Source organism: Dryobates pubescens, chromosome 11, assembly GCF_014839835.1.
Source record: "Dryobates pubescens isolate bDryPub1 chromosome 11, bDryPub1.pri, whole genome shotgun sequence".
Lineage (NCBI taxonomy): Eukaryota > Metazoa > Chordata > Aves > Piciformes > Picidae > Dryobates > Dryobates pubescens.
The window spans coordinates 4,594,393-4,618,234 of NC_071622.1; the positions used below are offsets into that span (position 1 = coordinate 4,594,393).

General features: G+C 40.5%; 1 protein-coding gene across 2 annotated transcripts in view; it reads left to right on the forward strand.

Annotated features, from left to right (window-relative positions):
- Positions 1-23,842, forward strand: part of BEND5 (BEN domain containing 5) — a 638,947-nt gene that overhangs the window by 510,193 nt on the left and 104,912 nt on the right. For both annotated transcript variants that reach the window (XM_054164948.1, XM_054164949.1), the window contains exon 6: positions 20,035-20,074. In XM_054164948.1, coding sequence (XP_054020923.1) covers positions 20,035-20,074 — 40 coding nt within the window. The remainder of the gene's footprint in view (positions 1-20,034; positions 20,075-23,842) is intronic.

The following is a 23,842-nucleotide window of genomic DNA, read 5'->3' on the forward strand; positions in this document are numbered from 1 at the left end:
CAAATTGCAATTAGATGAGAATTCTTCCCTCCACAATCAAATGTGGCAGTTTCTTACTGGAAAGTAATGATGAATCAAACTTATAGTGTAAAATGGGAAGATCAAAGCATTCAGTGAAAATGTAATGAAGAAAATGCACTTTTATGGCTTGGCATTTTAAATGTCCTCTGTTATATATCACTGTGGCAGCATACAATAGTATAAGTCTTTCTTTGGGAATGAATACAGATTAATGCAGCCTCGTTTTCTGTGTCAGAATTTACTTCTTACTGTGATGATGTTTCTGCCCCACTTCCCCCCCTCCCCCCTCAACTTCCCCACATACCCCTCTCTTCCCAACCTCAGACCTTAAAAGTACTTTAAACATATTTAGCCTGTGAACAAGCCTTTACTAAAGGGTTTTGTAGCCTTTGGTAATGACTTCTAATTTACGTGACTAATTATTCCAGGATAAATAGAGATGAGGTGCTTTAGAATAAAGCTAATCTGCATGTCTGCTGGAAGCTTGAACGGTGCATTTTATAAAGATAGAAGACTCTGCCATTCAAGGAAATGAAGGTTGTGACAAAGGACAGGCAAATTCAGAACGAAGGCAAATGCTCCTCTTCCTAAGATGTTGCAGCTAAATGTGAGAAAGATGCTGATGGCATAGCATGAAAAAAAGCATCAGCCCTGATTCTGGAGCTTATTTGGACCTCTGCCTACACTGTTTACACATATGTATTTTCTTACAGAATTGCATTGTGGTTTGCCTGTCTTCACCATCTGTCTTGTCCCAGTTGTGTTGCCTTAATCTTTGAAACATAGTGGTTATCAATCTGTGACAACCCCACCCCTGAGTTGTGCCACAATATAAATGAGCAGCGATGTACGGAATTATGTATATTCATACAGAAAAGGACAGTCTGAGCACATGTGAAACTTGATATAACATCTCAAGAAAGCAAGATGCTACCCCAGATAGAACAAACTTTATGCTGGTAGCAGAGGAAAAGAATGGAAGAAAAGCACCCATTCTGCTGAGCTGAGTAGTTTTCAGGAGAGCTCTTGAACTTAGAACTTGACCTCCACAACACTATGCAGAGCAATCCACAAGTACTTTAGGAAGTTCAGTCTCATTTTCAAAAGCTATTTAAGGTTTCAGACTTCTTAGGATGCTTTTACAAAGTCAATTGCAGATAGGTTTAACATTGCTCTAAGCTGGAGGGGCTCAGTTCAGCACTGCTCTGCACATTTTGTAGATCTGATAGCAGCTACTTCCCTTGCTCACATTTCCAAATGATTTTATAACCTTAGTCGGTTCTCACTTGAAAGCTCAGAGGTGAGCAACACTAGACTGTATCTGATCATACGGATATGCTTTTACTCCTTACTGTTCACACCAGCAGGGTCAGCTGTTTTAACCAGCTCATTTCTCAGTCTGAGATGTTTAAAAAGGCTGGGCTTCCAGGATGTGCACAATGGAAAAAATCAGACTTGTGATTAGGTATGTACCCAAAATGTGGACTGACTTTGCTGGAACTGCTTTTGAAACCATGATGTCTAACTCTTTTAGAAGCCTGCAATGCAGTGCTTAAGACATCTAGAGCTAACTTGCCCAAAGCAGGGAGAATGACAGATTACTCAATTCCCTTTTCAATTACTTAACCACAGGATCATCATTCTACTTCACTCAAATTGTGGTATATTGATTTCTGTTGTGACTCAAATGATTTTAATTTTTAATAAAAAGTTAGCATGGTATTCTCTTTATGTATATAAATCCAGAATAATCTGCCTTTTGCAACAGGGTATTTAAACTGAAAGAACCCATAATACCTGTAATGTTTCTGAGGAGCTCTCCTTGAGTTCTCTTAACCAGTACCCCTGTGCTTAGTTTCCCCACAGGACAGCGGTAATGCAAAAGCCTTTGAGGCCTAGATGAGAAAATTGTAACATAATGAACTTTTAAATTTCAATAACGCTTAACAAAAACTGCTAAAAGGCTCCCAAGGTACAGAATCAGAGTTTCAGAATATCAGCTGATGTAAATTACAGGCAAGTGAAAGGAAAAACTGAACTGAAGCCTTTCATTCTTTCCTATCCAAGGCCAACTTAGGTGTAAGTTTTTCGGTACAGGTAAATACTAAAGAACTTACCTTCAGTTGCCTGCAGGCTCAGCATATTGACCCCAAACTCCATTTTGCAGAGAAATTCAGTAACAACTCTGATGAACAGACTTCCCTTGGAAATTCCAGCCCCCAGTCAACTAGGAGGTCAGGTGTGGCAAGTTTGCTGATGCAACCCACGTTCAAGGCAATGTTCCTTCCTGTGCAATAGTAGTCTTTGGGAAATACTGTGTCCCGGTAAAAGCTTTTATACCAGCAATCCCAATAGTGATAAAAAGTTTTTAGATATTTTTCCACTTGACAGCTTAACTTGAGCTCTGAGCTGCCATGGGAAAGCTACTCAATGTAACTTGGCCTGGGTATTACAAGGAAACGTCTCAGGGACCCTCTGTACTTTCTGGCACGCTTCCCAGGAAGGGACTAATCAGTAAAAAGCAATTCTTCACAATTGTTCTTTGGCCTGTCCTCTGTGACCTATTTTCTTGACTAATGCTGTGATTTTTATCCCAAGCAATACCAAATTGCCTCTGCCTCTGGCTGCTTTTGGCCAGCCCTAGGACTCTGAGCTCCCAGCAAGATCTTGAGGGTAAATGTGGAATTTTGAGTGGTTTCTCTTGCTCTAGTCTCTGCAGAATCAAAAGATAGCAATGTAACACCAAAGTACAAAAGCAGCAACCTCTTCTGTATTGGCAAATGAAGACTTCTGTGCAGATGAGGTCTTCTCTAAAAGGCAAAATGCAGTAAGGTCAGTCCATGCTGATCATGTTGATGCTCAGAAAGCAAAGAACTCCTTGTGACAAGCTTTACAGCGATGATCTGTGAAGCTTTTTTCTGTTGTTGCCAAAAGAGGGAGCCCTCACAGAATTATCTCTGCTCTTGGTAATGTTTTTTGCTTTTGTGATCTGCTCTTTAAAAATTTGTGGGGTTTGGGGTTTTTTGTTTGTTTGTATGTTTTGTTCTAAAAATCTTGGGGTTTTGTTGTATGTTTGTTTGCTTGCTGTTGTTTCTTTAGAAGAAAATGAGTTTCTGGCGTCAATAACACAAGCTGTGAGTTTTGCTCTCTTCAGGTTCACAATGATCTCAGGCCACAAAAGAAAAAGAGCTTTTCATTTTCAGAATTATACAGGTGGCTAATATTAAGTATATGATGTGGTTTCACTAAAGACCATATTTTAGCATGCCAGAGTTGGAAATAATGATCCTGCCATACTGGACAATGGTGGCTGGGCACTGAACTTTGTTTAAATGTTATATGCTGCCTTCTGCTTATGTGAGCTGGAATCATCAAAGTTGGTACCTGACTCACCTCTTAGCCACTGCAGAATTACTTTTTTCCCTTATGAAAGTCAGTGTTTGAGAAGGGTGAGTAAGATCTTTCCAGTTTGTCTGATGATCTAAGAGGTAAATTTGGGCTGGACTTATTTGTAACCGCTTGTATAGAGTTATTCAATAAAGTCTGGAGACACTTCAGAATTACACAGCTTGTTACAGATGTTTTGCCAGTGGATTAGCTCCAAAAGAAGTGAGACACTACAGGCACTTTTATTAGTGTTTATCTTTAGGGGGAAAACCTTTGTCTCGTGTTCTGTAACAGAGCCTACAACAAATAAGTTTACCGGGGAAACTCCATTCAGTGTTGATTCATGGTTCACCCTTACATCTTTCTGAGCTTGAACTGGTTAAAGGAAACTCTGGCCCAGAGAAATTACAAGTATTTTGGATGATCTTTGCTGTCTTCTCTGAACCTGTACTGTTCCCTACCCTACCCTAGCTCCTGTTTGAAGACTTCCTTTTCAGCCAAATGGCTTCAATGACTCTGTGGTGCAGGTATCCCGTTTGGTATTGTCTCTGGTTTTGTACAGCAGCTCTTTTTCTCTGTTGGGATGTAGTCTGAGTGAATCTGACAGTCCCGTGTTTCTTATCTCCCCCAAATCAAAGCCAAACTTACAAAACAGTTTAACTTCATGGGAGTTCAAAGCCAGTAACTGGGCAGTAGGATTTAAAAAATGCTTTTATTTGACCATTAGAGATATTATATTCTATGATTAGAGATATTTTGCCTTTAAAAACAGTAAGGCAAAGTATCCCTAACCATAGAATTCTATAAAATTCTTTAATCATAGAATTCTATGATTAAAGGCAAATTCACATGCTCCAAAATGACATTGCTGAGTGAGAGTTTGGTGCTTAGGACCAGATTCTCAAAAATACATTACTGCTTAAAAGGAATCTGGGTGTGTAATTCACCCCTGGGTCAGCTGTTCTCAAACATGGCATGTCCGAGCTCTTAGCAAGACTTGAGATTTATACATCAGGATTGTTGCCTCAGAGCAAAATCCTGCTTAGAAATGCATATTGGTGAATTGTTGTTAATAGATATTGTGTAAAGATTGCTGTGTAATTATTGTACCATAATACCAGTGAGATTCAGAATGAATGCATGGAGTAGATTATCTGTGACAGGAAGGATCACATTTAGATGATAACTTTTTCCTTTCTCTTTTCCATTGTGATGTTCTTGTCTTTTTGAACACTATTAGTATTCTCAGTGCCGTGCAGAAACATACAGGAGTCTTGGTGCAGGAGCTAAGTCGACTGCAATAAAACCACATGACAAAACAGGGGAAAAAAAATCAACCCCCCAAAAACTTTTATGCCTTTTACTTAAAAGAAGAACATTGAGAGTTAAGACTGAAATGGGCAAACCGGTTGTTTCTGACATTTTATGGATGCTCTGCATAGGTACTGTGCCTTCAAATATTGGATACTCCCATATACCATATGTGCTGCAATTCCTAAGCAATACAGCAGATGTTTTAGGTGATCAATTCAGAACTCACTGGCTTTGTTTAGTTCTCCCCATTCCCAATTTTGTGTGATGTGAATGTGTCTGTCATCATAAGCAGAGGAACAGTTCCGTATTTAAAAATCTGTGCATAATTCAAAGTTGACACAGGAGCGATACTAAAACACTCCCCAACCTAGCAAACCTTATGTTCCTCAGAGTCCAAAACACCTAGGCAGGAAAAGCTGTGGCCAGTAAAAATTAGGTTTGTATGGCTTGAATCAAAACTTAACTACTTGGGTTTTAATTTAGATTTCTAGTACAAGGTGGATGAAAGTTGACAGTTCTGATTTCTTTGCCGATCAGAGGGCTAAGTAAGCTGGTTTGCTTGCTTATCTGTTTTAAGGAAACTTACTTCTACAAAGTATCTTCAGTTCTCTTAACACTTTCTTCACTGCTGCCCATTGCTTTGCCAGCTCCTAGCATACAAAGTGCTTTTCTGCCCTAAAATCAGAGCTTTTAAACACTAATCCCCAACGATTTTATTTAGCTTTCTGATCATGTGGGCTGGAAATCTATTCAGGCTTCATTAAAAAGCTCATTTGCAAACACTAATTCTATTGTATTGTCTGAACTGTTTGGTTTATTTATTTGGGGATATAAAAAGACCTGAAATCTTGTATTTTTTTTCCAGTTGGAAATGAGCACAGATATGTATCTGATGGCTGACACAGTAGAGGGACAATCTTCTAGAGTGGTCTGTGGAAAGAGACAAGCTGTTGTCTAATGCCCATGGGTCTCTGAGGAGGCTGGTGGTGGTGAGGGTGAAGGCAGACTGTACTCCCGTGCTGGCCCTCCAGCCTTTTTTGAACCTGAGCCCACAGGTCTGTGGTGGAGGAAGCCACATTTCAAAAGAACATGTACCCAATGCCTAAGAGAAAAATTTAAACCCACTGGGATTAGGAATGAATCTGACACCTAATTTTGCTATTATAGAATAGAATAGAATAGACCAGACCGAGTTGGAAGAGACCTTCAAGATCATCACGTCCAACCCATCAACCCATCCAATGCACCTAAACAACTAACCCATGGCACCAAGCACCCCATCAAGTCTCCGCCTGAAAACCTCCAATGACAGCAACTCCACCACCTCCCCAGGCAGCCCATTTCAATGGGCAATCACTCTTCCTGTATAGAACTTCTTCCTAACATCCAACCTATACCTTCCCTGGAGCAGCCTGAGACTGTGTCCTCTTGTTCTGGTACTGGCTGCCTGGGAGAAGAGACCATCATCCGTATTATGTATTGGAACATTTATGTTTGTGCTGGTCTTTAAAAAACTAGTATTTAAAAATGCCTGAAATATAGATGTCTGACACAATAGAGTTCAGATACTGAACTCAGAAACTGAGATCAGTTTGTCTTTGTTCAGATAAAGAACAAAGGTAAATTCTCCTCACATGTTCTCCTGTGGAAACTTGGTTCACTCTTCCTGCAAATGTGAAATTGGTTTGAAATGATGGACTTGATCATAGAATCATAGAATTAATAAGGTTGGAAAAGACCTCAAAGATCATCAAGTCCAACCTGTCACCCAACACCTCATGACTAACTAAACCATGGCACCAAGTGCCACGTCCAATCCCCTCTTGAACACCTCCAGGGATAGTGACTCCACCACCTCCCTGGGCAGCACATTCCAATGGCCAATCACTCTTTCTGGGAAGAATTTCTTCCTAACATCCAGCCTAAACCTCCCCTGGTGCAGCTTGAGACTGTGTCCTCTTTTTCTGGTGCTGATTGCCTGGGAGAAGAGACCAAACCCTTCCTGGCTACAACCTTCCTTCAGGTAGTTGTAGAGAGCAAGAAGGTCTCCCCTGAGACTCCTCTTCTCCAGGCTAAATAACCCCAGCTCCCTCAGCCTCCAAACCCCTCCCCAGCCTCATTGCCCTTCTTTGGACACATTCAAGAGTCTCAGGAGTCCTTCTTAAATGGAGGGGCCCAGAACTGGACACAGTACTCGAGGTGTGGTCTAACCAGTGCTGAGTACGAGGGTACAATGATTCTTTCTCATGAGTTACTCGTGATATACCATAGCTCTGTTGCTCAATGCAAAACATGTGCTCTTTGGGGAAATAAAATTATTTTCTTAAATGTATAAATGTTGTTAACACCCAATATTCAATGGATATTTAGAAACCTCTTTAAGTTTTTCTACTAAGTTAAGAACATAAATAAGGGCACTGGAAACAGTTTAAATACAGAACTGAATTTTCTGACAACTGGAAGTTTCAGAATGATTCACAAATCATAAGTAAACATCCACATTTCAGCCTATTCCAATAAACATATGTCTGTGCTACCCAAAGAACAACAGCTTCACAGAGTCACTGTATTTGTGGTTAAATCTTTGTTTACATGAATAAACCTGTTTTCTTCTGGAGATCTGCTTGAGAGACCTGTTCTGCTTTCAGAGTCTGTCTCAGCAAGAGAAACAGGGAAAACCTGGCCTTTGGTTGAACTGCACCCTGAGGCAACTGCACATTTTTAAAGTAAAATTAACAGTTTCATATCAAAATTGTTTAATAGGGAATTTGGTTCCCTTCTCCCTTCCACTGAGGTCCCTGTGCTTTCGGTGCTGCTCAACGCAGTCACCCCACAGATTGTTTTCTACAAGAGTGTGTTCTGGGTTTTTAACCACTCTCAGATAGATGTCAGATAGCAGGTTTCTAATGAATTGCTTATAGAGCAACTGTAAAAGAGTGATAATTTGAAACAGTTAGTAATGTAGGTAATGAAAAGAGGATTTTAGACCTCTTATCTCCACTCAGCGTAAGGGACAAACATTATTCCCTATTTTATTAGTCAGAATAACCTGACATGGACTGAAGAGCGGAACAAAATAGAAATGTCTGGATGGCCTCACTTTCTTACACAAATCTCTCTTTGAGGCTGCTTTTGGGCGAGCTAATTCAGCTCAGTGTTTTTGATGAACAAAACTTTATTTTCACCTTAATATACCATGACATATTATATACAACATTATATACAATATAATATATACAACATGTTGAGCTCTCTTCAGCTGTTGTGAATAAAAATGCCTCTGGAGTTGTTCTCGTGGTTGGAAGCACCTGACTGAAGGGTTTGGGCTAGAATGGTGAATTTCAGAAGTGAGAAACCAGTGCTCAAATTTGGCTGTATGGAGCCAAATGCTACCTTGGTTCCGATAGCCTCCATTTTATTGTGTTTTGTTTTGTTTTTAACAATTGTAGAGACCCCATCCACAGATTAAACATGAATTGAACTAAACAGCACAGAGTGGCCCTGGAAGTTGCTGTAAGGAGTCTCTTGTTAGTCTTTGGGAGTTTCGACACGGGTTGCAGCCTGAGTGCTCCATGTTATCATGTTCTATGGCTCAAGATGTTCAGATATATGGAATTAGTAATGATTTTAGGATTTGCCATGGAAAACTACAGCAAAACTGCTTCAGAACTAAATGGGAAGTGCTGGGTCTGTTTGGAAAGTAAGATTGTTCTTTTTACCCCTGGGGTAGATCACTCTTATTACTGTCATTTGGCTTCTCCAGATAGTGCTTTCACAGGCTGTAATTTGAAAGAATGGAGACTGGGATGCTCTGAATCATTTGTTAAGTGAATATGACAAGTAGTGGTCTGGTTTGGGGAGGGGGGGGGGGAATTGATTTTTTTGACCAATAGGAAAACTAACTCACTGCCATGGACTGTGAAAGGAAACAGACTCAAACTGAAATTAGATGAAAAGCTAGAAATTAGATGAGACTGCAGCAGTCAGACATATAAATTTATATGTTTGTCCATACATACTAGATTTCAATTTTAGTTTTCACTTGTTTCATGTTCTCTTGACTTATATATAGTAAATAAGGAACTTTGCACAGTATGGGATAGGATGGGGGGGGGGGGGGGGGGGGGGAAGGGGAGATTTTCAGCTGAACTGAAACTAAATTAAATTTGAAGACACACAGTGATTTCCCCCTTCCCTCCTGCCCGTTCCTATTGTTGAAAAGTCTTTCTCTGCAGTAATACTTTGACTGCCAGAGCAGAGCTTGGAGGGGTGGAGTTAGTGTCCCACTTGATGAGAAACAAAAGATGTTGGGTTTTGTATAGCTGTGTTGAAAGTCTTTGACATTGGATGTTTCCTATCTTTTTGATCTACATTCCCTTGATATTAGCAGTTTGAAAATGCAGATGAAAGTGGGGTATAGCACTTCTGCTGGATGGAGGAAAGGAGGAAATTGGGAAAGAGAGAAGATAAGAGAATGTGATGGGAGTGGAGGGCCCGTGAATTTAGAGTTTAAGATTAAAAAATGAAATTGTCCTGTTTGGTGCATTGAAAATTGGTTCCACTGACTCCCCTCACACTGGTTTCCTTTGGCTCCTTAAAGAGATGCTGCCTTAACTAGGAAACATGTATGCCTGCATGTTTGTATTGGTGATGTTAGCTGTTGCTCTTGGATAGGTGTGACAATTCTCAATATTTCCTAGGTTTTTCTTCTGTATCTACAATGCAGAATCTACCTCAATTTCATGTCTGTGGCACATGTATACAGAGTTATAAACATTTGCTCTTCCCTGTACAACACAGAAATCAATAGCTGCTTCAATATATACACATCTGCGTATATGTATATGAATGTTTATGTCTGTGATTGTCTATACATATATGTAATGTATTTATGTGCATACATGTATATAATTATAGTAATAGTAAGTGCATAATTAGCTTTCAAAGCAGAATAAGCTCTGACTTTTCCTTTTGAATACTTGGATGCATGGAGCTGTAGTTGTGACTGGTAGCTTTGAAACTGAATAGAAATGGTGCAAATGGAAATATCACTACAGGTGGATTTTAGAGATGATGTAGCCTGTAGCCCTCATGCACACCATTTTGCAGTCATGAAGGTCTGCCAGGTTTTACTCTGTGTTATATCAAAAGCTCAGCAACTTCAGCTTACAGGCAAAAAGTTTGATTTGCTTGTAGAGCTGAAGCACTCTCTGCTGAATGTTTAACTTTCTGAGATGGTTGAATGTGAGATACCAGATACACAACCTAATATTGGGGCTGTCTTCTAAATAAAATTGCATGCATTACCTTTGTATATGAGTCAGTCAGTTGCTTTTAAATATAGATTGCCGTCTTTGAGTAGCAAAGGAATATATTTTGAGTGCTTGCAGAATACCTTCGACAACTAGGACTGTGATGTGAAAATTGCTGTGCTGTGTTCTCAGGCAAGCTCCAACATCTTATGAGAAAAGAACACCCAAGGTAAACACAACCAGGAAACTCCTACAAAATCAGAAGTAAAGTCAGGAAGGGAAATATATTTAGGCTCTAGGGAATCAGGTAAAATGGCAGCTAGAGAAGTTGTGTTTTCTCATGTTTATTTTTACTATTGCTCAATCACAGGGACTTTTTAACACATAATTCAGAAGGTTTTCTGCATGAAAACACACTCACCTTTTGGAAATGTCATATTCAGAAGGAATTTACTCTTTTGTTGCATCTTTTATGTGTCTCTTCTTCTCCATCCATTTGTATTGCTATCCTTATGGTGTGAAACCACAGTAGTCCCATTTCTTAGAAGTTTATCAAAGATGTGTTTTCTTTCAGCTGGGCTCAGGTGTATTAGGAAGTGGATCGTGTCAATGCTGTAATTCAGAGCTTTGTTTACCAGTTAAGTGCTGCCCTGTGCAGAATTCTAATACGGAGCAGAAGCCAAACCAAGTGCAAACACACGCTGCTCCCCAAACAAGAAGGTATTTAACTTCTTACAAAGAAGACCTCTTCTAGTGAATATTTCTAGTGTTTCAGAAAACTTTCCAGTAACTCCCTCAGGGTTCTAGGTGTTTGGTTTTTTTCTCTTTTCATAGAATTAATTTTTTTCCCCAAACAGTATTTTCTTTGAACCCATGTTACTCTTCTCACCACCAGTGAGCTGGCCATTCTGACCTGATAACCATCTATTACATTAATAGTAGCTGACTTGGAGAGGGTAGCAGAACTGCTACTAGCTGGTAGCTAAACTCCCTGTGTCAGATGCAGACATTGGAACTGAATACCCAGTTTCAAGATGTATTTAGTTAGCTATACAGGTTAGGGAGAAATGATCTGCTGATCAGAGGTAGCTGTGTGTATGCAGCTGAAGTTTAACCTCAAGCTCCGTATGGGGCCCAGCAGGGATGTAAACCTTTGGATTTGTGCTTCACTTTTTGTGATCACAGACTCCTGCAACTACATGTTTAGTTTTAAAATTGCTTGTGTTGGAGGTTAATCTCTCTTGTCTGTTATCTAAGACAGCCCACAAACAATAGCTAGTTAGTCAATATCCTATTACTGGTATGGGTAGATATGCTTTGTTTCTAATTAAACATTCATTGAACACTGTTGCTTACCCTCCTCAACAAAGGGTGGACTTCCAAAGTTCATAATTTCTTTCACTAATGCTCTTCCTTTCCTTCATAAGACTCAATGTTAAGACATGAATTCACAACTAAAGAATGGCTGTGCAATGCCTAAAGCAATCTGCATCATGTATAGATTTTGGTTGTAAATGTCACCGTGTGTGGTCTGCATAGTTTTCCCCGTCCTTGGTTGGTTTTGTTTTTTTCCTGTTCAAAATAAATTAAATGTAAAGAGAAGAGTTTATTAGCTCCTGCTGTTCACTATGTACTTGAAGATATAATCTGCTGTTTGTGGCATTACAGTAATCTCTGTGGCATTAAGTAATTGATGTCACAAGCACAGGATTAAAACCACAGTTCTTCAATTTGCATAATAATCACCAAACTGTGGAAAAGCTGCATGGTGGTTTGTTACCAAAACAGACCCTTTAAAACGCTGAGTTAAGTTGTGGAATGAGTAGATCCCAAATCCTTGCTGTGTAAGTACATGGGCTTCATTCAAAACATGCATGTAGTCATGGCTATGCTTTTATTAGTGGAACTACAAAGAGGCTTGATGCCAACCTGGATGTGGAGTCAGACCATGGAGAAATGGACCTTATTCTCCTCCTTCATTTGTCACAAGCCCAAAGCTTTTTGGGGAGAGCAGAACAAAGCACAGACTAAGCATTTGCTGTAGCATCCATTTCCCCCCCCAATATTTACTGGGCTAGACATACCAGTGTTTGTGTATGTACCCCATATGCTCATATGCAGGGTTGCTTAGCCTCAAGAAGAGGAGGATCAGAGCAGACCTTATTGCTGCCTACAACTACCTGAAGGGAGGTTGTAGCCAGGTGGGGGTTAGTCTCTCCTCCCAGGCAACAAGCAACAGAACAAGAGGACCCAGTCTCAAGCTCTGCCAGGGGAGGTTTAGGCTGGATGTTAGGAAGAAATTCTTCCCAGAAAGAGTGATTGGCCATTGGAATGTGCTGCCCAGGGAGGTGGTGGAGTCACCATCATTGGAGGTGTTTAGGAAGAGACTGGATGGGGCGCTTGGTGCCATGGTTTAATTGATTAGGTGGTGTTGGATGATAGGTTGGACTTGACGATCTCAAAGGTCTTTTCCAGCCTGGTCTGGTCTGGTCTGGTCTATTCTATTCTGTTCTATTCTGTTCTGTTCTATTCTGTTCTGTTCTATTCTCGTGTACTCTATACAGGCCTCGGAGTGACTGGAGGACTGGGTAGCTATGTGTTAATTTACCTCAGCATTTCCTTAATGACCAAGGAGGACAGAAGTCTCTGGAACTGGGAGCTGAGTCAAGCTTGCCAGTTGAGTTCAATAAAGGGGTTGCATTTGCTTCCTCTATCTTGACTTGGGTTGAAAAGAGACTGTTAACTAATCAAGGATGTTCTTTCACCTGCACAGCTCAGGAGGTGCACTGTATTTACATAGCATAGCCATCAAGCCATGATGTTGCTATGAAGCTACCTTTGTGTTGCTTCACTGAGGTGGATAAGGATGCCTGTTATTTTACAGGTGCAACAAGGACAGAAAAGTTAAGAGGCTTTCTGTCATCAGAACTTACTTTGTCAATGTTCAGGATCAGTTAATTCCAAAGCACCTTGTTACTCCCTTCCTTCCAGGGATAAGATAGTCTTAAGAGTTTTTGTTGTGATTGTAAATATTTATAGTCAGCTGATGGACTGATTTTTGGTTCCTAGTGGTCCAGTAAGAGTCTGGGTACTATCTTTAAGAGTAAACAAGGCTATCTATAGTTAAAGCACCAGTAGATGTCACTCAAGAATATGTGGAGCAAACTGAATTTGTGTGATGAACAAAGTTGATCATGCACATTACAAATGGCCTCTGCTGCACAGTCACTAAGGTTGCTTAGCCTCATGTGGCTGTTGCTTCAGACAATGATCTGCTGCTTTTAGTGGTAATCTGCTCACCAAGGCTTCGGGGCTGTAACCTACTACTGCTGCCATAGGTACTACCGATTCTACAGACTGTATGTGTGCTTAAATAGACCTTGCATGGCCTTGAATCTTTCTTTAGCATTTATTCTACTAATTTTCTTTCTAAATAGCAGAGCAGATATATAAAAACTTTACATGTTAGTATTGTGTTCTTGAGATAGTCAAAAGTGGGAGAAGGAGAGGTCTTAGCTACTTCTCTGGCAATATTTCTTATAATAACAAAGTACTGTGTATCCCTGACATTTAGGTTTTGGGAAAGAAATATGCAAGTATCAGGTATTAACTAGAGGAATATGTGAACTGGAAGGATAAGTAAAGCAGCTTAAAGGTTTGGCACTGCCTTTCATCATTTGGACTTGGTTTTGATTCTAGGACAGGGTCAAGTTTATTCTGTGTATTCTATGTAAGTTACCAAATATTGCAGCGATCAAATGTCTGTAGCCAAAATGCTGTAAAATGCTCATTATTGCTCTTAGTGTGAGTGATAACACATCCCAAGCCACTTTATAAGCGTTCTCCCACACCTATATTATCAATAATTGATTCCACAGAGTGGGCTACAGCCAATGCAATTTACTAAACTACCAGTCAAGTGTCAACAGGCTGACTGGTTTGTTTTATCATCATCCCAGGAAACTTCAGCAGCTAGTCATAAAAGAAGTATAAAATGTGAGATTTTGCTTCATTACATGAACAAAAGGCTGTGATTTCTGTATGGAAATAATAGATTATTGCTTGGCATAACATGATTTTCTTTTTTCCAAGGGGAAAAAAAAAAGATCACCAAAGCTTTAAATCACCAAATTATCCATTTCAACAGGATTTGAATTAGCAGTTTATTGGGGTCATTACTGAAACAGAGATAAGTCTTGCACTTTGAAGGCAAGGGGGATGAAAGCAGCAATACTTGCCTTTGAGAAAGTAGAGAGATGTGAAATGGTCACTGAGCTATATGTATTTTTTTTCTAGTACCTTCCTTTATCTAAGCTCTCATAAGAAAGCTTTTTGAGATCATGATTATCCCTGAATGTTTTTTAAACTGCCCCAAAATAAACAACTAAAAGGTTTACACTCTATCACATAAATGCCTTTTACATAGGAGCAGAACACACCAAGGTGCCCAGGCTGTCACCCATCAGGTAGCAATGTGAAAGAACAGGACACAGCCTTTAATATTTACCTCTCTTCACCTTCTGCCTTCTCCTTTCCCTCTAGCATAAATCCCTTCAGTGCAAAACCAAGGAAGTTAGTGGTGGTAGTTATGGGCAGCCATGTGGTGCTATCTATACCATGCTGAGCTGCACACTTGGGATCTGTTTGATCTTTTTCTGAACTTTGGGGTTCTTTCATGAGATAATGTTAGAGGATAGCTTTCAAAAGCATTGACATTACAGAGTGTGGCAATAATAAAGGGCACAGAAATGTGAAATTCAGCCTTCGATATATACTCAGATTTATTTTATGAGAGGATGCACTGGCTTCAATTACTCTTAAGTCAACAGTCAGTGTACAGAAGGAAGAGATGTGGCAGTTTAGAAGTTAAAAGTCACAATTAGTAACAAGTTACAAGTCACAATTAGTAACAATTTGTGGCAAAGCTTCCAGGGAGAAAAAAAAATATTAACCCCCCCCATGCACTTGTTTTCACTTTTAAACCTTCTGAACATCAGAGTAGATTGAAGAGACACCTGTTCAAACCACAATAAAATTAGATGGAGGAGATCAATAGCAGAGACCAGGCTGTGTAAAACACATTTAGAAAGACAAAGTCCTCCTGCGGTCTGAGAGAGTCAATTCCAGCTTCATGTGGGTGGACTATGGCAGGAGATGTTAGTAAGATGGGCAGACTGCCTTTGAGTTCAGAATGCAGGCAGCAAAATGGCACAAACCCAGCAAGAGCTTTCTAAACCTGAAGGTGATCTCAGCTCTGGGCTTAGAAGTTTTATGTGGAGACTCAGAGCAAGGCAGTATAGATGCCCTTGCAGTCTAGAGATATCCTTGCCAGAGCATTCTGTCTCCTGAGGCAGCGGTGCAGGGGACTGCTGAAGGAGCTTCCAGCACGGAAGCCTCACGTGTGCAATGCGTGGGTACCTGGCTGCCATCTCCAGCTCTGCTTACCATCTCTGCTGGACATTGGGGTCTTGCAAAGGATGCACTGGGACTGAAGGCAGGGGTAAGAATGTCTTTGAGATCCTGGGTGCAGGAGGAGTGTAGGACCAGGAAGATGACTTTATAATTGCTTTCTTTTTATCACTGTTCCTGACTATATTGACTTTATACTTGACACAGCTTTGGCTGGCAAGTGAGGCCCAGATACATTCAGCATTAGATATGACTGGGCTCATTCTTACATGAGAAGAAAATCATCGGTTGCTACAGAAACAGCTCCATATCAGTCTCTTGGGGCATCTTTGCATCTGCCTTTTTTTCCTTCTCTTTTGCTAATCTGGAGATAAGAGTCAAAGCAAGTGCAGCACATCCCACATCTATATAAAAGGTTGGAGGAACTCTGCAGAGAGCAAAGTCTGAAAGAACATCTCATAGATAAGCTAAATTTAAATGAATGAGGTAATTTACACCCCCTACATTTTTTTTCCTAGTTTTGCAACGCTTGCAGAGTTAATTGAGGTGAAAATGAAATGATGCCAGTCAGCAAATATTTTTAAAGACCACCAACATCAAGGAAGAGAAAGGAGGGACTCAGGGAGTTCCTAAGGAAAATTTAGCAAACCATCTGAGGAGTGAGTTAGAATCTGTGTTGAGAGAATTGCATATTGGACTGGAATGATAATCCAGATTTACTTTCAGGCAAGTTGTTTAACTTGATAAATTAAGGAATTAGTTAAAAATAAGTGTATATTATGGGTGAACAGGGACCATTCTGCACACTTTAGACCAGCTCACCAGTGAGGTTTTTTCAACTAGTTTTCTGAAATGTAATGAATTCTTGATGCTTAGTAGATTAATATTTATTGAGTGAATCAATGCTTAATTTATTAAAAATTTGCCTTCCTTGTATTTAATATGATTTATTACTCATCAGTGCTTATTGCATTAATTAAAGATTGTGTTAATTTTGTGGAAGTGAACACGATCTGCTGCAGGCTTGCTGCAGAGCCCCAGCGCACTGTAGGGACTGCGCCCCTGGGAAGTATCAAGGATGAAAAAACTACACAAGGTGGGAAGAGGCTATGAATCACCAGTGGCTTCTTCCTGCCTCTGGGCTTCCAAATAGCCAGCAAAGTGAAAATGAGGATGCTGCCCCTTAAGGGCAGGACAGGATTATAGCAATAGAGCTGCTGTAGTGAGACAGAGAATGTTGCCGTTTGCCTCTTACAAATTATGGCTGATGCTGTGGAAATCATTTTAGTGTTTCTCTTTTTGTCAGTGCAGGTGAAATCCAGCCTTAGCCATATAGGAAACTGTCACCTCTTGCCTGACCAGGGAGAGTAGTCATTACTTTCCAGTGCTCAGGTTGTAAGTAATTCTTGGGGGACAGGTGGTTGTCTGATGATTGGGATAGTCCCACACATCTCTGCAGGGGCAGGTGTTTGAGGAGTGGAAAATTACTACAGGCAGAACAACAACAACAAAGAAGCCAGACATCTTGTGAGATGAGTCTTTCAAGAAATCTGTCAAAACAGGGAGAGGGTGATCATGCTGGAGGGGGGCAACATCTGCAATTTGCATCTTTCAGCCCTGAAAGGAGAAGCAAATATGTAAAGCCCCACAGCCATGATACTTCTGATGCAATTATTTTATTAATCTTTGTGACACTTGTAATGTCTCTCTCTTTAAATTCAAATTCTGCTGCTTTTATAGCTACTCATAAGTGTGTCTGCATGTTTATTTAAAAAAAAAAAAAGCCCATCTACTTACTAGGCTGCTTGCATCCAGCTGAGCCCTGGGAACAACAGAAAACTAGCCCCTGAGATCTGAGACAGGCTAGAATTTCCAGAGAGTGACTGGACCCATAATCAGTACATTTGTTTGCATGTTTAAATGCACCATTCTCGAGTGCACTTTGGTGTTTCCTCCTCACCCATTTTTGGTGAATGTGTCCAAACTTCCCCTGCTGAGCAAAATCAGTGAAACCTCTTCAAGGTCCAGTGAAGGTCAGAGCAGAGAAAATTTTTTTTCTCTCTCAGTGCAGCAGGCAGTAATAATTGTACTCCAGCCCAGAGCATTTGGGTGGAGCCAGTGCCAAGAACCTGGTGGCATTTTAAATCCCTTGCAGCAGTTAGGTGTTAGATGCAAAAGATCAGTGCTGCTCCACTTGAAGTCAGAGGAAAAAAAAACCCTGAGCTTAAAGTTCAAGACATACACAAAGATTTCCTGGCTCTGGATTTAATTTGGTTTCTGTGTTGGTTTTGTTGGGGGTTGTTTTTTGTTTGTTTATTTTCTTTTCCAAGGTTGGCTTGAAGGCAGCATCCAAACAGGCAAAAAAGTCACAAGCTGAACATTTGACTTGGAATAATTTCATTGTATTTCACCTTTTTTTTATTGTTTATTTTTAGCCTAGTCTATATGCTTTTGCTTTCCTGCAGTATCAAATTAAGTTATTTAGGGGGTTATTTAATGTTTATTTTTACCCTAGTTAATAGACTCGAGTCAGGAGGCCAGTTGTGCTCCATGCCTTTCTCTCTGTTCTGAATCCCTACATTTTGCAACCTTCTTTGAGCAGGATATTTATATTCTACCTTTTTTCCCAGCAGAGAAGCTTTCACAGAGTGTAGGCTTTGGATATATATTTTCTGCTCTAGCTGTTCATTAGATATACAGCATTTGGAGTTCCAGTTGTGCTCAGAAATGTAAGCAAAGCTTTTGGCCCAGTAGGTACTGAGCCCTGGCATTTCATAGTTTTGTACATTTGAATTAGGATTAAGGTACAGGATCTATATAAAATTTAGCTTATTAGGAGGTGTTTCATCTTATGGCTCCCAGCAGGCAGTTGGGTCCTTTGCTGACACGACTGCTTGCTTCGCTTTATTCCTCCCTGGGAAAGGAGGACAGGGTGAGCAGAACCCAGCAGAGTAGGGACTGTATTTCTGAATGGTTCTTCTGGAGGTGACACAAAGAAGCAGCAGTGTCTTCTCCCTTTCACCATTGCCCCTGCACATTTGGGAAGAGACTTGGCTTAGTCTGTCATTAGTATTTCATAATAAAGAAAATGTGATCAAGCACACTGTTAAGGTCATCTTCAGAATGACTTATCAGACTTTAGAGAGCAAGGAGTACCTATGAAAACAGAGAGGAATGAATTTTCTCACAAATATGATTTGTGTTGTGCAAGAGTTAAGGTACTGAAGGCCAAGGAGGTTTCAGAAAATGTGTTGTTGCAGCCTGACACCCCACTCAGCTTCCCAGCAGGCAACAATCACTGTTGGGCATATAGCTCAGGTATATTCAGTGGATGATCAACTGTGTCCACACACTTTATCCAGCGAAGCTTTTCTCAGAGAAATGAGGAGTTTGGAAAGGAGTTTCATCAGTCATAATTTCCAAGGAAGAGTGTTCATGGTAGGGAATACTGAGTCAATGTTTCCTCCTCAAGGACTTTCAGCTGTCACCCAGGAATACAGTGAATGGTGTGATGAGAATTAAATTAGAAAAAGATCAATAGGGCTGACAATAAATGAAAGTAACACAGACATTATTGAGGAAATTAGGAGAGAGAAATTAAACTGGACAGTACAGCCTTCAATGCCAGCTTGACACACTAATGTTGGGCAAAGTTAGGGAGAAAACAGTAAGTTAGAAAGTGCTATTAAGAAGAGATAGAAACAGTTTGTGAGATGGGGAGAGCCCTGATGGTGATGCAAAGCCCTCAGGCCACAGAAAGGTAAAAAGGGGTGATAATAATCCACATGCACATGGGTTTCTTTTTCAGGGTACAGAGATGCAATGGTAGGGAGGTCACCTGAGACTGAAAGGTGGAGTAGTGAATAGCCTCGGCTACATGTTGCAAAGAAAAGGGAACCTCATACACACCTCACCATTGCCAAGGCATTGGTGAGATATCTTGTTCCAAGCAAAAAAATTCCCTAACCTTCTTGTGGTACAGGTTGGTTTGCCTTTTGAAGGTTTGTAGCCCTTCCAGATATCAGTCTTTTATTTCAACTTGACAATTCATTATAATAGCTCCCTGCATATTGCTCTCTGTACATGTATCCAGCGATGATCGAGTCTGGCAAGTTTTTGGGGTGAGGGATATCTGGTGGCAATGAGATCCATGGGCTGACTGCACTCAGCATGAAAAGAAGCTTCCCTTTTATCAGTCTTGAGTTCGTCTAGATCCTCTTACATGACTTTGAAAGGTTCACCCCAAGGCAATATAATTGTGTTTGATCACATACAGGGTATGAGTCAGTGATTGATATGAATAAAGAACTTAGACTTGTCTTGGTTCCTTGTCTTCTTCCCTGTGGAATCAGAAATCACTTTTATAAATATATGGGTCCATCTGTGCTTCTAGCTATCCATTTCAAGTGCATGTTCCAAAAAAGAAATAGTAACACTTTGTAAGTGCAAATAAAAACACATTAAAAGGACTGAGCAAGGAGGTATTTTTTTCTTCCTCGTAGAGTACATGTGGATCCCATCCAACAGAGTTACTGTGAGCCATGTAACTTGTAATTAATTTGGCTATAAATGTCAGAACACTTTGCAGCTCTAAGATGACCCACTGAAATTAGTCCCCTTTTAACAACTCCTGTTATAATTTGTTTTTCAGCAAAAACGGCGCCTTGACCTCCTGACAATAACCAGCCCTGGTAAGTGAGCTGTGCTGCACAGCTCTCTCCTCTTTTTCTTAAAGAGATGGTTGTCTAAATGTGTTGGGTTTTTGTTGGTTGCTTTTTCTTTTCCCCCAGTCTCTGACATGCAAAATGAAAAACACTGTTCCCCAGAAAATCTTTCACGTAATAACAAGTGACAGCTATATTGTGCTTGGCAAAGCCCCGGGCAGTTATCCGTTCACAGAGCTGCCTCTTCAGACCTTTACTCTATGAATTTGAGTGCTGATATTTCTTTAAGCCTCCTGGGGTTACAGTTAGCAGTATGTCTGCAGGGCTGATGCCCTCAGATTCACAGTGTGTGTTCAAGTATCACAGAAATGCAAGCCTGGCTTTCCTTGGCGGCAGATGTGAGCAGTTTGGGGAGTAAGGAGATGGTGGCCTTCAATGCCTATGGTGGGAAAACAGGAGGTCCAGGTCTGTGGAACCTTGAAATAGGTGAAATTAAAATGCTTTAAATTAATGCTTCATAATAGCTTTTGTCATTTGCATCTTGAGGAGATAAATCAAAACATGTCCTACTGGGAAATGTTGGGCTCTTTGGCATAGTGTCTTTAGATGGTCTCAGCACCATGATTGAAATGCAGGTCATTTGAACAGTGCCTCTCTTTGGTTTCTGCTCTTAAGGCTGGGTGGCTTTTAATCTGTTGCTATTAATTCTGCTCAGTTTCTTCCTTATTGCTCTTCCAACTACCTGAAGGGAGGTTGCAGCCAAGGGGGGGTTGTTCTCTTCTCCCAGGCAACCAGCACCAGAACAAGAGGACACAGTCTCAAGCTGCCCCAGGAGAGGTTTAGGCTGGATGTTAGGAAGAAATTCCTCACAGAAAGAGTGATTGGCAATTGGAATGGGCTGCCCAGGGAGGTGCTGAAGTCACCATCACTGGAGGTGTTTAGGAAGAGACTTGATGGTGTGCTTGGTGCCATGGTTTAGTTGATTAGATGGTGTTGGATGATAGGTTGGACAGGATAGGATGATAGGATAGGTCTCTTCCAATCTGGTCTATTCTATTCCTATTCTATTCTATTCTACTCCTATTCTATTCTATTCTATTCTATTCTATTCTATTCTATTCTATTCTATTCTATTAGCTGCTACAGATGTTTGCTGCCCACCAGCTTCAGATGTACACCGTGTTTGAGTGGTGCTACCTTTTGGTTAACTTTTTCACATGTATGTACATATTAAACCTTCAGGTTGGCTTTAACTGGGACTAATGAGCTCTGGCTTTTACTGGGAATAATGTGTTAGCAAAATGAACAGGTGTTATGGGAAGTGAACAAAATGTGACATACATTTGCCTGGATAACAATTTTGCATCAATAATTGTTCTGACACTCTAAATGTAGATATCATCTGCGACACGGTTTCTCCTTCACTAACCTTGTTAAAATAATAAGAATTAAAACAAGGAGGAGGAGGAACACTTTGGTAGGACAGATGTTTGAGGCTATTGGCAATTGCATCACATTTTTTGCATGTTCACTTTTCATGCAGTTTGCAATTATGTTAATGTATGCTCAGGGCACTTGCTGATAAAAGCAACAATACAGTGTGATACAGCCATTGTCACTATTCTGACTGTAACTTCAAGGACAAACATGGCACATTTTTCATTTTTTGTGTCTGGAGCATTCCATGTTTCTAGAAGAAACAGAAAAGCATCTCTGCAGGTCTTAATCACAGCAAACAGTCAGATCTTGGATAAGGGCCCCCAAGTCCACAGACACTTACTTTAATAAAAGAAGAGGAGGGTTGAGGACCAGACTGATACAGCATGAGACTTCCCTGCAAAACACATTTCTGGTACCTCCCTCATAATTTTAGATGCAGTGTTCACCAAAACAGTGAAAGGGTTGACTGAGTTGGGTTTGCGCATGGATGTGATCACAGTAAGTAGCTATCGCTTCGGATCTCTCGGTTTAATGCAACAATCTGCTAAATCAATGCGGCAATTAGCTGGAAGAATCAAAATAGCTTCCAATAATTGCATAGGTAGACATACTGCAATAAAAGGAGGGGAAGAGATTTCCAAATCATGGGCTTTGCTTTTTTGTTCTGGGATACGTTTTACCCTTTGATATTTGCCTAGAAATCTATAATAATTGGCTACGCAGGAAAAATGATTAGAATTTGTGCCCTGATTATATAAATGAGTACCTACAGTTTTGCTTTCAATAAAGGGGTTTTCAAAAGAAGCCTGATGCTGTGTTTGACCAAACTTGCCTAAGAACCTAAAGCTGAGATTGAAAAAAAGAGGCTGAAAAAAATAGAGGTGCTCAGTTGCCAGTAGGATTGGAAAATATCAGCCTGTGGATTAAAGGGTCTCGTTTAAGCCCAACAACTGCAAAAATAAAAGGAATCAAATCATAGTTTCGAGGCTTTTCTTTATTTTTGGAGGCTGCAGCTTTAAAATAGTTCATTCTTTTAGTCCTAGCTCTAAGATCTGACATCAACAGTCTGCTTTTACAAAGTCATAATATCGTTTATGATGGCTAAAATCATCTATAATCACTGTCATCCCTTAATTTACTGATTCAAATTAGAGACTGAGCTATTTAGATGCAGCTGTTAATCTTGTGGGACTTGATCCTGTTCTCCACCTTGCCAAAGGCAGGCAGGCTTCATTTGGGGAGGTCACTCAGCCTTATTTATAGCATAAAAGTCCTCAGAGTCTCACTAGCAGTATCAGCCACCAAAGCCCTATTGCTTAATTGTAAGAATAGACAGAGGACTTCAAAAGGAAAGGTGACCTCTGTGATTTGCACGGCTGTCATGACAAAGATCATCTTCCTCTCGTACGAGTGTGAAGTTCTTAAACTAGTTTTTGTACATTTAGTCAAGCTTGATGATCCCTTCTAGGTATTACAACAGCTTTTCTCCATGAGTCACATCTATTAATTTCCAAAAACTGATCAGCCAGTTAATGAGATTAATTGCAAGATAAAATAATGCCATTAATGTAAATTAAAGGGTGTTGAGACCTAAGTGCCAAAACATTCAAAACAGAGTTTGCGGGATCACAGGAACCTTAATGTTACCCCATAGCAGTCCTGCTGTTCCTCATGGCCATGGCTGTTGCATGGTTCCCGGGGAATCACTGGTGGATATGAAGCAGTGCTAGTTCCTCATGCCCTGAATACCTGCCCTGCCTGTGCTCTGCTGAGCCTCTCCTTCAAAAACAGCCCACTGCTGCCTGCTGCCCTACTCCTGATGGCTACCAAACATGGAGCAAAGCTTGTATATCTTGGCAGAACCTGACTGAAGAGGTGCTAGACTTAAAAGCACATTTGTACGTTAAATGGAAGAGGTATAGATCATCAACCTGTAACCTGGGTGCTCTAGGAAAAAGTAATGGAACAAGAAAAAAAGAAAGAGGAAGACATTCAGAGGGTAAGAGGTGCAGCTCCTACTGTATTTAGAACTGACCTGTTCTAGTGCTTTCAGCAGGTGCTGAAGGGTCCACAAAGTGTCTTATACTGGAGGAAGTCTTTGCTTTGCTATGGTCTCCAGAAAAAGCCAGGCACAAATGACGCAGGAGCAGGGAGCAAGGCAGACTCGCTCGCGCTCAGATACATTCTTTTGAAGTAACTGACACCCATGTAAAATGTGGAGGGCAGTTCACTGCTCTGCCTTACCGCTGAGTAGCTGGAGGAATGTTAAGTTCAATTTACCAATGCTCTCACCGCACTCCTTTCTTCTTACCCCTTGACATGTGAGTTACAATTAGACTATAACGCATTGTGTGG